This window comes from Puma concolor, chromosome A1, assembly GCF_028749965.1.
Source record: "Puma concolor isolate L17-30 chromosome A1, mPumCon1.1.hap2, whole genome shotgun sequence".
Lineage (NCBI taxonomy): Eukaryota > Metazoa > Chordata > Mammalia > Carnivora > Felidae > Puma > Puma concolor.
In genome coordinates this window covers 117306530-117321740 of record NC_141667.1, presented here as the reverse complement: position 1 = coordinate 117321740, position 15211 = coordinate 117306530, and the positions used below count along the sequence as shown (strand labels likewise).

The following is a 15211-nucleotide window of genomic DNA, read 5'->3' as shown; positions in this document are numbered from 1 at the left end:
TTTTGCAAATAAAAAACATACATTGATGGACTCCCTTCTTCATTTGACTTCAGAATTAAAACTCACTGGCATTTGACAACGGCAATTATTTTAAAAATTAACAAGCTGATCCCTCCCCAGAAAGTGCTTTTTCAGATGTAGTCCTGGTGACAGTGTAGGATACCTATTTCTCTGGGGTACACCTTGGATGATGTGGACTTTGAAAATTCAAGTTACACCCAGGATTCCATTCCCTGGTGGTTACTCATCTGGACCACAGACATGCAGGACCTGTCTGAAAGAGACCTAGGCATGAAGCGGGCTCCACCAGTGAATCATCCCTTTAATACAGCAAAACCTTAGAGGGAAGAGCAGGGAGGATATATTGGTTGTTAGGAAAACGTAGGCTACAGGTGGAAAATGACATCCTCAATTATTAATAAGACCCAAGGTGCGAGTCACATAATTGTTCTAATTTTTAAGCATGATGGAGAGCATGAAGCCTTTCTTTAAGTTGGTAAGAGGTCCCAATAAATGCCTAAACTTTACAGATTTGCATGTGGTTTTAGAATGTGATTTATAAAGAAGGTGGAGATCCCAACTCCCTTGATCGCCTCTCTCTCTCTATATATATGTCTCATTGTGTGTTTTAGTGCTCTGGGAAGTGTCTTGACACAGAACCTGAGCTGGACAAAGCACTCTTGACCTGAGTGAGCTAACTGGCACCATGAAATTATTGAGTGTCTTTCTGCTCCTGTCTCTGGCTCTTTTCAGCATTTTCTCAGGTGAGTTTTTTTTTCTTAAAATTATAATCCAGTATTTATACTTAACTGGAAATAAGTGTATTTCTCTACCATATTTCACAGTTCTCACGATTTTGATATTTAGAAAATTCTGAGATCGTAATAATGATAATGATTGTGATAATGAAAATGGTGATCGTAATGATAAACATAACTTTTGTGTTGAGCATATACCATATTCCAGGCATGTACTAAGGGCTTTTATGCATTATCTCCAATACACATGGCAAGGTATTTATATCTATATTCTATATATAAAAAGAAGAACATGGCACAAAGAACTTAAGAAAATTGCCAAAGGACTTGCAACTAGTAAGTAGAATTTAGAATTTGAATCCAAGACTTCTAGACATTACAGTTGATATTTGTTCCACAGAACTAGTCTGGAGGATGAGTAATCGTTGTTAACTATTAGTTTGGCTTCTGAGACAAAAGGAAGATTTCCTGTCCTTATTATTCTTATAACTGGGCTGCAAATAACTGAAATTGAAGCCAGAAGGAAAAAGGCCACTCAGAGAATGCTCCAGAAAAGTGAATGAATCCTAAAATGCAGAAACATATAGGCTGGTAGTTAATTAATCCTTCAGGCAGGGGACTATCTTTTGTCACTTTAATGAGCAATGGTCATATATTCTATCAATTCAGACTGTTTACAGGGTCATTACAGTTCAATCTGGCATTTTTCATCACAGGATCATGTGCACAAACAGGGCCACTGTACCTATTTACTTCCTTCTTTATTATTCTCTTCTTTGCTGTTACAGTGGACAAAGCACATGCTAGAGACTCGAGACCCAACACCTAGGCCCAAATCTGCCACTAATGGCCTGTGTCACCTGGAGAAATAGCACAACATTTTGAGATCTTCTCTCCTTTGTAGAATACTAGAAATGTGTGGGTTCTGGGAACTTCCATGTCTGATACAACGTTTTCCAGTGACAAAAGTGGTTGAATTTTGCTGCTATCAGAGATTTTAAATGGCTGAACATGTAAAAAAACAAGAATTTTTCATTGAAACTAAGCAGATGGACAAGTCATGGTTTGCCGGGAACTGGTCATATTTTTTTTTTTTTTTTTTTTTTAATTTTTTTTTTCAACGTTTATTTATTTTTGCGACAGAGAGAGACAGAGCATGAACGGGGGAGGGGCAGAGAGAGAGGGAGACACAGAATCGGAAACAGGCTCCGGGCTCTGAGCCATCAGCCCAGAGCCTGACGCGGGGCTCGAACTCGCGGACGGCAAGATCGTGACCTGGCTGAAGTCGGACGCTTAACCGACTGCGCCACCCAGGCGCCCCGGAACTGGTCATATTTTTGTAAATAAATACACTTAGAAATTTTTTTTAAAATTGGATACAAGATTTCAGTGATGCTATTGAGTTTGACTATGTAAGCCAAACAGCTTGAGTGAGTGGTTCAGTCAACTGCTGAGGTGACATAAAAAATAGATCTATAACTACATTAAAATTTACTTACAAAGATAGTTTCAGAAATTAACTGATATCCTTTTATTGCTTCTGTTTACAAAAGCTAATGGATATTCTCATTGGATCTGATTGTCCAACACCAAACACTAACACAAAACTGAGTCCCTCACAGACTTATCCGTATTTGGGAAGGCACTGGGCCTAAGAGTCTTAATGTGCCAAGGGAAATGAAGATCAGTCTTGGCATTTCCTTTTTACAGCTGTGTGATAACACTGCTGTGTGTCATTTTCCCCTTCTATAAAATGGGAATGTAAAAGGGCTTGCCCTACATGGCGGTTTAAATGAGAAAATGCATGCAAAGTCCTTAACATAGTGAGTGGGGCATTGTGAGAGTTCGACGAATGCCTATTAATATTGCCATTATTAAAGTTTAATAATAAGAATACTGGATTGGACTCAGACATTGTAAATATTAATTCTGCTTCTGCCTTGACATTTCCTACCTAGGAGACATTTGGTGAAATCTCTCCTCTTCTGATTAAAGATCTGTACAGTGGAGAAATGATGAAAAATTATAACAATGTATTGTCATAAAAATCATTTGAACCGGTCATAAAAATATAGGCTTCCAGGCCCCATGTGATCTTATACAATGGAGTTTTCAAATGATTATCCTTAGAATTCATACTTTGTTGTTGTTTTGTTTTTGTTGTTGAAATTGTGCTTTACTTATTTTTTTTTTTAGTAGAGAAATCCTCTTTTTTTATTGAATATAGTGGGCACGCAGTGTTACTTTAGTTACAGGTGTAGAACATAGTGATTCAACAAGTCGCATACATTATGCTCTCTCTGCTCACCACAATTGGAGCTACCATCTAGTAACCCACCACACGGCTTACTGCAGTAAGGTTGGTAATCACTACAGCAGATGTTCATTAACTTCCTTTTAAATTTAAAAGCCTTGTGCTGACCAGAGCTAGAGAAGGATCACACTTACTCATCCACTTTCTGTCATCAAAGTGGACTTGGGCTTACATGGGAGAAGTGTTGTTGACATAGAAGTTCCACAGAAATGGCCAGAAATCAGCAGCAGCTTCTACCAGAACTGAACCTAAGACTTTTATATCAGTATTTTAAACCACTGAGCGAATTAGCCACAACCTAAAATTCACACACATAATCTTAAAGGTGGAGGGAGAGAGAGAAGCAAGACTGTATTTATGGACTTTTTTTCTCTTTCGGGAATTTAGAAAGATGTAGCAGGAGAATGAGTCATAGAGAAGAGAATGAGTTTGTCCTTAAGAGTCTATATTTGGGCCAAGTCTTGAAAGCTGGTTGAGTATAAAGGGCAGAAGTGCAATGTGGGGCTCAAAGAACAAACAAATGTAGTGCCTTCCCCAACTGCCTGTAACAAAGGGTTTGGGGAGGGACTCCATGCACTTGAATCCTAGAATGTCAAATTTAGAGGAAATTTTCCAACCCAGCTTCCAACCCAGTGAAGCCAGAGATGACAAGGTCATTTCCAGAGTAAATGAGTGACTCGACCAGGGCTATCACATGAATTTCCAGACCCTTAAATTATTTCCTCTCACCTCATCCCAACCTCCAGAAAATATTACCCCATCATAGTACATGTGCTTATATCTCTTTCAAACTTTCTACTGCTCCCTAAGAAGTGAACACATATAAAAAATAAAACTACCATGCCATGATTTGTTGAGATGACCAAGAACCAAGAACAAGAAACATGCTGGGCTTGGGCGTGTCCTCATTTTGCAAATCTCTCTTTTTTGCACATTCAGAGACTACCTTGTTTGGATTTTGTGCTTTTTTTTTTCAGGTGTCTTCAGTCAAGAAGGAAAGGTCAGTACATATTTTTTATCTTTTATTCAGACCTGGGTGGTGTTTGGCTAGAATTCCCAAACCAAAGAGAGGTTTGCCTGCGGGTGAAAGAGCAGAAACAATGAACAAGCAGACCGAATGCAGAAATCAGAAGCAAATCCTTTTTCAGCTGTAGCATCTCTACGAATATACTGTGTTCCGCTTAAAAGAGCCTAAATGCCCATTCTCAGATTTTGTTAAAGTGAAATGAGTATAAATAAAAACAGGATGAATCTGTGATAGCACTGATTTTTATCATTCATTTCACTGTGTGATCTTGGGCAAGTTACTCAGCTTCTCTGAGCTGTAATTTCCACAACTATAGAAAAGGGATAATATTATTCACCTCATAGAGTTAGATTTAAGTTAAATAAACTATGTGGGAGCATTTGGTAAAAGGATGACCTAGCGATTAATCGTTACCAGTTTATCAAGGAGTTATTAGGACAGAGGCTGCTACTTTCTGTTTGGAAGCAAGGCAGCCGGTGGAGGCAGCTTGTTTAATGTTTTGCACTGAGGATACACACACTGATTCACTCAAACTGAAATACAATTTTGGTTAAAAATAGGAATAGACACGAGTTATCTTCAAGATTTGGCTGATTAATCCACCAACTTTTTTCCAGTTCTCTTGTTCTACCAAAAGACAACACAAATCATCAGTATTCGCTCTGCCAATCCTGTCCCTGTGTCTATACTGAACATTTTTACGTGACTTTTGGCCTTGGTTCTTGTTTATCCTTGTTGTGCTCAAGAACTCTTGGCGTCCAAAGTTTCCAGATACCACTGCCAAATGATTGGAGTTAGCAAAGGAGCTGAAAAATATTTTCCAACCCTAGTATACCTACCACTTGCACAAAACTTTTTTTTATTTCAAATTTTAGCATCTCAGAAATTGATGAATGCCTTACAATCGATGATGCCTTACAATTAACTGCCAGTGTGTGTGTGTCTTTGTGTGTGTGCACAAACACATGCACTTGTGTCCTAGTGCATGTGCACATGTGTTTGTATTGCTATATATAATCATACATTCTAAATTTGATTTATTCTTATGTTTAAATATATATGGTAGCACAGTCTATGTTAAATGTCAAAACCAACAAACGAGAAAGGACATCAGATCAAGACAAACATTTCATATCCCATTAGGTAGTGATATGTGATAAGGCTATTATACATACTTTTAAAATATATGGAATTTAATCCCAGCTTTCTCCTTAACACACAAGTTGCTTCTCTTCTTTCAGCTTGGAATTCCAGATGGGACTTTTCGTGTTTTCTAGGGCTCATTTAAAATCTGCAATTTACTAATTCTATTCCTTTAGATGGACCCAAGTCTTAGAGTCTACTTCCCTGAGGATCACAGGGGATGCTTCCTCAGTATGCCAATCCCTAGACACCATGCCAGACTTACTGAATAATAATCACACAGCTGGGGAGTTTTGAATCTACATTCTAGGTAATTATCTGATGCTGGGAAGCAGTGACTTTCAAACATTCAAATACACTAGAGACAACATAGACCAGTCCTTGTTCGAATACTTACAGGCTGTCTCTTGGGATGTCTCTTGCCTTCTCATTGTCTCTGTTTCCACATCCCTAAAATGAAAATATGGATTCAATGATCTCTAAAGCCTCTTCTGCCTTAGGTATCTGAATCCTATGAAGGCTACTGTTTTTCTTCTGCGTGGCTGGAAGGATGGTGACAGTCCCATCAAAAGACAGAAGTTCAAACTGTCTTTAGGAGCATGCCTACTCAAGTTGATCCAGCCAGTACAAAGGGAGAAAGATTTTCTCTGACATCAAAGTCATTCTTCTGATGCCAGGAAAGCTCTCCATGATGGAGCACCTGATGGGAAGTTAGAGTGAGCAGCTGAAATTATTGACTTGTAAAAGTTTCACATTCTTTCAAAGAGAGTGTTCAAACTAAACAAAAAGCATGTTCCTGGACTTTTGGAATTAAGAGTCTTGTAAAATTTTCCCCATAAATGTAAATGACTAATATGCTGTCAGCTCTTTAATTTGCCAAGTAGGAACATTAAGTAACATAAAAATAATATAGTAATAATAATAATTAAAAGTAAAACTATTTGCCCTCACCAGCCTTCATTAAAGAAATTATTGTATCATACCAAAGTGCTTGAATGACATAATCTCAAAATAAGAATAGTTTTTTTAATGGAATAGATTTTTCTTTTAGAACTACTCCCTACAGGGACGCCTGGGTGGCGCAGTCGGTTAAGCGTCTGACTTCAGCCAGGTCACGATCTCCTGGTCCGTGAGTTCGAGCCCCGCGTCGGGCTCTGGGCTGATGGCTCAGAGCCTGGAGCCTGTTTCTGATTCTGTGTCTCCCTCTCTCCCCTCCCCTGTTCATGCTCTGTCTCTCTCTGTCCCAAAAATAAATAAAAAAAAAAAAAAGTTGGAAAAAAAAAAAAAAGAACTACTCCCTACATTGTTTTATTTTTCTTATTTCCCTACCAAGCTGTGTATTTAGGAACATAATCTTAAGGATCTGTTTAAAAGAATATTCCAGACTGAAATTAACATAACAAACTGCTGAAAACTAATAATCGTCAACCATTTCCTTTTTACAATAATTTTAAGATACCTATATTTATTTCTGGTAGTATTTTTAAAATTATTTTTAATGTTTATTTATTTTTGAGAGTGAGAGAAACAGAGCACAAGCGAGAGAGAGACAGAGAGAGAAGGAGACACAGAATCCAAAGCAGGCTCCAGGCTCTGAGCTGTCAGCACAGAGCCTGACACAGGACTCAAACTCACAGACCGTGAGATCATGACATGAGCCAAAGTCAGATGCTTTACCACCTGAGTCACCCAAGTGCCCCTATTTCTGTTAGTATGTTAAGATAAAGGCATGGTAAATATTAGTATAGTTAGTAAAACAATGGTCTATGGCTAAAATATGTTTGGGACAGTTCATTTTTCCTAATTAGCTTGCATTAATTTACAGTTAAGATACTGAGAGAATAACTAAATACAACTTGGCAGTGTTAACCGGCATCTATAACTACGGATAGGAGAACTCAGGCTTTAGAAAGAAGACCTATCTCCTTCAAGTTTACCAACAGCAGTAAAACTGTGCAGTCAGCATCTTCGGATGCCAGACTCCACATTGAGTGAGCTTCTGTAGCTCCACACTACCTCTGATCAGCAGTAGAAAGCCATTGTGCCGTACATGTGAATGCATAGTTTTCTTTTTTTTAATGTTTACTTGCTTATTTATTTTGAGAGAGTACGAGGTGGAGGAGGGCAGAGAGAGAGGGAGAGAGAAAGAATCCCAAGCAGGCTCCACGCCGTCAGCGCAGAGCCCAACTCCGGGCTCGATTTCACGAACCACAAGATCGTGACCTGAGCCGAAATCAAGAGTTGGACGCTTAACTGACTGAGCCACCCAGGTGCCCCAAGCGGCATAATTTTCTAAACAAATACATGCTATCGTTTACTATCCTCGCTTCTTAAGTAAAAAAGTACTATAATGAAAACAGTCATTTAAAATAAGCAAATTTGTCTCCACGTGCAGCAGGGATTTGGGAACTTGGAGGACTTAGAAACAGAGAGCATAATTCACTACCTTGGCTCAGGAAAGAAATGTTGAGGGTGGTGACAGGTCATAAATTTGGAATTGGTGAAGAAGGACGTAGGGTAAAGAAATACATGAAGGGTGATACTTGCAAAGGGAAAGAAGTGGCAGTGTTTTAACCTGAGGTAGGTTGAAGAATCTGAAGAATGGTGCTATGGTAAAAAGTGAAAAAAAAAACAAACAAACAACGAAATGTAGAACTAATTTGGAGGGAGAGATAAAGAGTTATAGTTTGGCATAATTTAATATGAAGTGTGAATCAAATCATTGACTAAAGTTGCCCTATATATTTCACCTATTCTCGCCTTTACTGAAAAATACTCGCTATGCATATATATCAGCTCCTTTCTTTATCATACCCCTCCCTGACTTGGCTTCTGCTTCCCCTGTCTTCACACTCCTTCCACACACCAAAAGTGCTCTTTAAAAAAAAAAAAAAAAAAAGGGCTGCTTTCAGGACATAGCCATTATTCATGATTTCTTTATGTGCTATGATTGATCACTCCAAATGTTTTTGGAACTCTCCCCTGACTTCTACACTACATCAGTACCCTGGCTCTCCAACTATTTCTCTTCTATTCCCTTTATTGTCTTTTCTGTTTTCTTCCCAAGTATTCACTATGGGAATTTTCAAGAAAATTCTATGTATTTGATTTTTTCTCTCAGAACATGTATTTTCCCAGATGATACTGATGAGTTCCAGACCTTTTTTCCCTTTAGTCTCCATCAAAATCTCAGACTAATTCCTCATTGTCAGAAATACACCATCCTCAACATTTCTTTCCTGAGCCAATGCAGTGAATTCTGCTCTCCGTTTCTAATTCCTCCAAGTTTCAAAATCCCTGCTGTATGTGCTGATTTTAAACAACTGTTTTCATTATAGTACTTTTTTGCTTAAGAAGTCCTACACTCTGGCCAAGTTTCAAAATCCCTGCTGTATGTGCTGATTTTAAACAACTGTTTTCATTATAATACTTTTTTGCTTAAGAAGTCCTACACTCTGGGGTGTGTGTGTGTGTGTGTGTGTATGTATTTGCAAATTTTTATTGGCTTTATTTGTAGAACTAAAATGCTGGACTAAAATACCAAAAATCCTGACTCTTCAGTTGATTTAGTAACTATATGAGCTCATTTTTCAGACAAGTTAAAGGATTTGGTAGTCACTATTAGCAAAAAAACATATTCAGGTACTAAAGTGTCGTTTTATTCCAAATTTTAGAGGGCACAGTGTTTTGAAGAACCACAAGGGGTCACCCAAGTGCCTAGAAGCAGTCTCCGGAAGCTGAACTAAGGAAATAAATGGAGGTGCTTGTTAAATCCAACACCAATTTTAAAAACATCCCAAAATTCACTAAAATAGGATAAGAAATAATGGGCTCCAGAAATTGTATATTGTGATACAGTTTATACATTGTTAGTGTTTGTAGTAGCAATATTCCAAATACCTGGAGCTTTACAAAGTGTTTTCAAGGGATTTATCATCAGAGTTAGGGCAGGTTTGCAAGAAGAAGCTTATTTTCCACACTCCTAGCCCAGGGCTATTTCAAATATTCTATCCTGACTCTCTACAACTTTTACATGACCACCTTGGATTCTCATAGCAACTCTGGCAGTGAAGCGTAGAAACTGTTATTTTTTTTTAAGTTTTTAATTAAGAAAATTGAGGCACAGATATCGAGTACTTTGTCTAAGATGGCACAACTAGTTAATGGCAAGCAGCAGAACAAGTCCTATAATGGGATCCTTTGGCTCCAGTTCAGGGATGGTTGGAAGCCACTACAATTTGAAAGTGTGAGGTGTGTTTATTTTCTAAGGAAGTGTGTTCATATGCCATTTGATTGATTTGCTTTTAATTGTTGAAACCTTTATTCTTCCTAGTAATTTCAGGGGGCAGTTGAAGGGGAAAGTGGCCTTGGGGAAGGAGGTGGGGTCTAGACACTCTCACGGTGTCTTCCCAACTGCCTCTCCGTATTTGCCCCCCAACTGCCTCTTCCATATCTGCTTTCTAAAGGACAAAAGAGGGTGGATTGCAAGATCAGAGGGCCGACTGCCAGGGAAAGGTGTCTTAAGGAGGCGTCTCTCTCATGCAAGAGACTTTCTTTTTTCTTTACCTCACTGACCTGACAGTAGAGACACACATACCTCCGACTGAGATGTGCTGTCCTCAGCTTCCATACTGCCTGTGCCTGGCCCAAGGGGGCATCTATCACACACTGTGCCATAATGATCTATGTCGTCTCTGCTTCCCTGATGCAAATGAGATGGTGAGCTACTGAGAGTGTTTGTGACTGATTCCTCTTTGTATCATCAGCACCCAGCACTGTGTCCTCCAAATTACTAGCTACCCATTGGCTGTTTGTGGAATAAATGAAAATATTAATGATGATTCGGGGGTTTACAGTTCTTTCTTGGCCCAAGCACACAGTTGCAAATGTGTACATCAACGACTTAAATGTAAAATACAAAACAGCTTTTGAGAAGAAAGTGTCCTATGATTTATAATGCCCCAAAGATTTTCCAGCCTTTTTTCCATTTGGCAACCTACAAGAAAGATTACTCTCCTGGAGGTATTAAGAAAGGGTAGCGTTTTCTTTAAGAGTTGTGGGAGCAAGTGGGACTCAAGGTGAAACTATCTCCTATGCAACAATGCCCTAAGATCTCTGATAAATACCATACTGCCCAACATCAACAGTACAAGTGCCTAATTTCAACAAAAATCTATATTTAATAGTCTCAGATGCCTTAAACCTGATATATGTGATATTTTTAAACTCAGTTGTGTGATTCTTTTGCTGAGCATTTCTCCATGCAAACCTTCAGAGAGGTTTGTCAATATACAATTGTTTACATAATATCTTGAACGAATGATTCATTTCACCTTGCCCATACATTCCGTTCATAAGGTACTTCAATAAAGTCTGTATGTCTTGACTGTAAGTGTGGTCAAGGGTGCCTAGCGACAGGTGTTCTTTTTTTCTCTCAATGAGAATGTGTCGGAAATCAGCCATAGCAGATTGTTGGCAATTTGGATCAGCAATGAGAAGGAATATGTCCAAGCACTGATTTCAGTGCCTCCTGGTTATGTGGCATTGGTAAGCCACATAATTTTCCTGAGGATCACTATTCATATCCATAAACTGGTTAACATAGCATTATTCAATGCATATCTCAGGGTTATTGTGAGGCTCAACTCAACTAATCCACATAAGAATAGTTTAAATATTATGAATCCATTAATAAACATAAGATAGATGGAGTAAAGGATGGTCCCTGTGTTCATGTTTAGATGTTACTTCATTTCAGGGGCGCCCAGGTGGCTCAGTCAGTTAAGCATCAGACTCTTGATCTCAGCTGAGGTCTTGATCTGAGGGTCATGAGTCCAAGCATAGTGTTGCGTTCTGAGCTGGGTGTGAAGCCTACTTAAAAATAAATAAATAAATAAATAAATAAATAAATGTAACTTCATTCCACACAGCTGACATTTGGAAGAGCTCAGTTTGACCTATTACATATTGCCCATACCCTGTAATAAAATGAGTCAAATGTCATTTGCACAGCAAATACTTACTCAGTTGACACTGAATTGAAAAGAATCTTAAAACTCCAGGCTACTTCTGAGAGACCACTATAAGTAAGGAGACATATTAGTGGCATTGGTACCACCATTCCTTCCATAGAACTCATGACAAGATTTACTAATTAGTCATAGCATATGTTTTCATCAAGGCTGAATGCAACCTCAGAATCCTTCTAAATAGAGCAACTTAGATAGCCATTACTGTGTTTTTACAGAAGGCACAAAAGTTCAAATTCCACAAATAGACTCTGAGATAGAGGAAGTTACTAATAAAGACATTAGAATGGTATTTTCAAGAGATAATAAATGGATGTAGCAGCCATGGAGAAAACTAACAAGCCATCAGATAACATCTGGGAACTCTTTGCTTACAAGGAGTTCCTTGCAATAGCATCCATATCTTTATAGCAATGCAGGAGTGCTATTAGAGTTAAATTAATACAGTAAAAGAGAGGAAAGAAGGGAGGGAAGGAGGAAGGAAGAAAAGAGGGGGAGAAGGAAGGAAAGAAAAAGCAAGCAGCATGTAAAGCCCAAAAATGACTCTCATTTAGAATAATTTAGTGTTGGAGCAAAAAGTCCTACCTATAGCATTTGCCTCACTCCTTATATGATGAGTAAGCATCTGCTGTACACCATTAACTTTCTCCTGAATATAATAACTACAGAAATGGGTTTCCTGTGTCTCAAAGGGAAAGTCTCAGTTACATTTAATAAATTCTAGTTAAGCAGATAAGGAAAGCTATTTTCTATTTCAGGAAGCTTTATATCATGGGTGTGTGTGTGTGTGTGTGTGTGTGTGTGTGTAAGTTTACCCAAAGCTTCTGTTCTTTTTTTTTTTTTTTAATTTTTTTTTCAACGTTTATTTATTTTTGGGACAGAGAGAGACAGAGCATGAACGGGGGAGGGGCAGAGAGAGAGGGAGGCACAGAATCGGAAACAGGCTCCAGGCTCTGAGCCATCAGCCCAGAACCTGACGCAGGGCTCGAACTCACGGACCGCGAGATCGTGACCTGGCTGAAGTCGGACGCTTAACCGACTGCGCCACCCAGGCGCCCCCAAAGCTTCTGTTCTAAGAGACAGTCCCTTAGACAGAATGCATTAATGTCAATGTCACTGTGCTTATGTTGGTAGATTGACTGCGGTGAGTTCCGGGATCCCAAGGTCTATTGCACACGGGAATCTAATCCCCACTGTGGTTCTGATGGCCAGACATACGGCAATCAATGTGCCTTCTGTAAGGCGGTGGTGTAAGTATTCATCAAAATCAGAAACATGAGAAGCTTTTATCCAAATTATTTTCAGACATTTCATTTTATACCAAATTATATGTTACTAAGGTACCAATTTCCATCCATTCTTCTCTTTTATTTTAATGGAAAGAGCCTTTCAGGAAAGAATAGAGTAAAAGATTACCCTTTATTATTCAGACTATTCAAACTTTACAGTTAGTATACTAGGAAGAGTCTACCAAGGACCAATATTTATTGAATTTCCACATTTATAAGGAACAGAACAGATGCTGTAGATTTTAGCTAATAAACTGTGACCTTCCCAGTAGATCAGTTTATAATTAATAAAAATTTATCCAACCAATCAATCAGTCAATCTTTTAGTCTGATTGATTACTCTATAACCAAGGGAATTATAACCTTTGTTTAAGCCAGATAAAAGTTATCTCACTTCCTCACCACTGTCTTCATTTCCTTGTATTAGAGTTTCTTCTGTGAATGTCTTAATTACCCTCAACTTTGCTGTAAAATTCCTAAGCACGGGTATTATATAACTCCCTATTAATAATAAGAAAACCAAGCATACAGAGTGAAATTAATAAATAGTGAATCAACACATAACAAATATGTGCTTCTTGCTTATGTAACATATCTGACTAACACCAAACTTTTCCCAGAAGAAAAGCAGTAGGGTAAGATGAGATTTGATTTAATGGATGCCTACTACTGAGAAGAACTGAATATATGATCTGCTATAAAATGCCAAATTCCTGAACACTTAGTTCAACTCCTTACAGCTTCTATCAGAACTATGACACTAGAATCTTTGCCATTATCTCTCCTGTCACTTTTGCCTTTTCCGGCTGTGTACATACTTACTCTGAGACAATGAACACTTGAAACCAAAAGGTCTAAGCCTGGGCAAAACTCTGAAATTTGTTTACATTTCATGCTGTCTGTAATTTGTCCAGATGTCATCTCTGAGTACATTTAATTGACCTCTGCCTTGTCGTAAATGTGGAGAAATGTAGAATCACATGACTACATGAACTATGGAAAGCAAACCTTTTTCCAACCTTTGTGAGGAATACTGATGATACTGCACTGACCATGCATTCATCTTTCTCTTTTGTAGGAAAAGTGGTGGGAAGATCAACCTAAAGCATCAAGGAAAATGCTGAAGTTTTGTGCAGTGTCTGTGCTGACTTCCAGCTGCTGCTTTTCTCACTTCCGTTTTTCTCTAATGGATCCTTTAAATTTATAAGACACACCTACTCTGCCTGGCTCTTGGGTAGCTCAATACATATCTATTTCCCTGGATTTGCTTGTCAATAAAGTAAATTCTGTAGAAGCATTTCTTGTGTTTTTACTCTGAGATCAAGAAGACATACAGATATAATTACATGGCTTATTGACTGGCATAAACTTGGATAAAAAGACCTGGTTTTTTTGGATCTAAATCAACCAAGCAGTCACTGTGGGATCTTGGGAAAATCTCTTCCCCTCTCTTATTCTTACAGTTGCCATGTGGATGGTAAAGTATTTTTAACAATGTGATACTACATTAGGCTTACAGTTATTTTACAGTATCTATTATTTAAGCTGTAGAATACATAATATCATTTCTTCCTAATTTCAGGAAAAATATTTTATATAAAAATAAAACGTTCAGCTTCTCTAGACCCCAGCTTTCTCATCTTTATGGAGTGGTGGACTTATGCAGATAGATGTTACCCTTTATTTATACAATTTAATAGGACCTAACCAAACTGGGGGAATGCATCTAATATTTAGATAAAGAGCCTGGGAGTGGATTAAGTTATGCTAGGGAAGATAGACACCTTCTACTTCTTCAAGTGTGGTATTTGTGCTCTTCCGTGCTTACAGACTATTCCTTTTGCTGGAGAAAAATGATCATATAATATATAATTAGGGTAATAAGAGGGTGGACCATTGAGTCACACAGACCAGAATGTGAGTCATGACTCTCACATAAGCTATTTGTTTTTGAACAAGTCATTTGATTTCTTCGATTTATGATGTATTCACCTGTAAAATGGAGACACTAGTATCTATGTCCTAAATTTATCATGAAGATTAAGAAAATGAAGCATGTAAGCAGTTAAATGATCTCTGATGTGTAACAAGAGGTCAAAAATCAGTAGATTTTGCTATTATGTTCTGTTTTCAATTTCAGCATTATACTTCTTCACTGCCCAGGATATTTTTGCTCTTTTTCTCAGTATTTACAGTTTTTTTCTACCTTCTGTTCCTTTAACATTTTTGAAAATTCTCATCACATGAGTTTTTTTCTCTGTCCTTTTTTTATCTGTATTCTAAGTGCCCTGCTTCTTGGGGAAATTCAGTTCTTTTCTCCTTTTTAGTTCTTACTCCCTGAAGTAATGTATTATTTCTAACGGAGGCATGAAGACACTATGTGTAGTTGGGAAACTGAGTCATTGTACATCTTTAAACGTATCCCTCCCAATGTGGTCCACTTCTCCTCTCTCCCTGTTGGAGCAGTCCCCTCCCCTCAGGCCAGATTCCTGTCAGCTGTCCACACAAAATGTGTATTTCCACCACACTATTCTGTCTGACCTGGAATGCCTCTTGGACCACCTTGTGCCACTCTGTCTACCCTTTCTTCCTCAAACACATCCTTTACTTATATCTTAAGATTACCATTTACTTCAAGGTTTATTTCAGGT

The 15211-nt window shown here is 38.2% G+C and overlaps 1 protein-coding gene across 1 annotated transcript; it reads left to right on the top strand.

The window, feature by feature from the left end:
• The first annotated feature begins 651 nt into the window (after positions 1–651).
• LOC147584387 (serine protease inhibitor Kazal-type 6-like) lies at positions 652–13857 on the top strand. Its single transcript, XM_086719198.1, has 4 exons — positions 652–764; positions 4050–4072; positions 12406–12521; positions 13639–13857. The coding sequence occupies exons 1-4, from the start codon at positions 707–709 to the stop codon at positions 13682–13684; spliced, it is 243 nt and encodes an 80-aa protein (XP_086575324.1). The 5' UTR covers positions 652–706; the 3' UTR covers positions 13685–13857.
• Positions 13858–15211: the final 1354 nt, after the last annotated feature.

Bases quoted from the DNA above. Each gene is read 5' to 3' on its own strand.
- LOC147584387 (XM_086719198.1), top strand. From the start codon at position 707: ATGAAATTATTGAGTGTCTTTCTGCTCCTGTCTCTGGCTCTTTTCAGC. The intron at 765-4,049 runs GTGAGTTTTTTT...TTTTTTTTTCAG, and splicing joins TCTTTTCAGCATTTTCTCAG to GTGTCTTCAGTCAAGAAGGA. The intron at 4,073-12,405 runs GTCAGTACATAT...TTATGTTGGTAG, and splicing joins TCTTCAGTCAAGAAGGAAAG to ATTGACTGCGGTGAGTTCCG.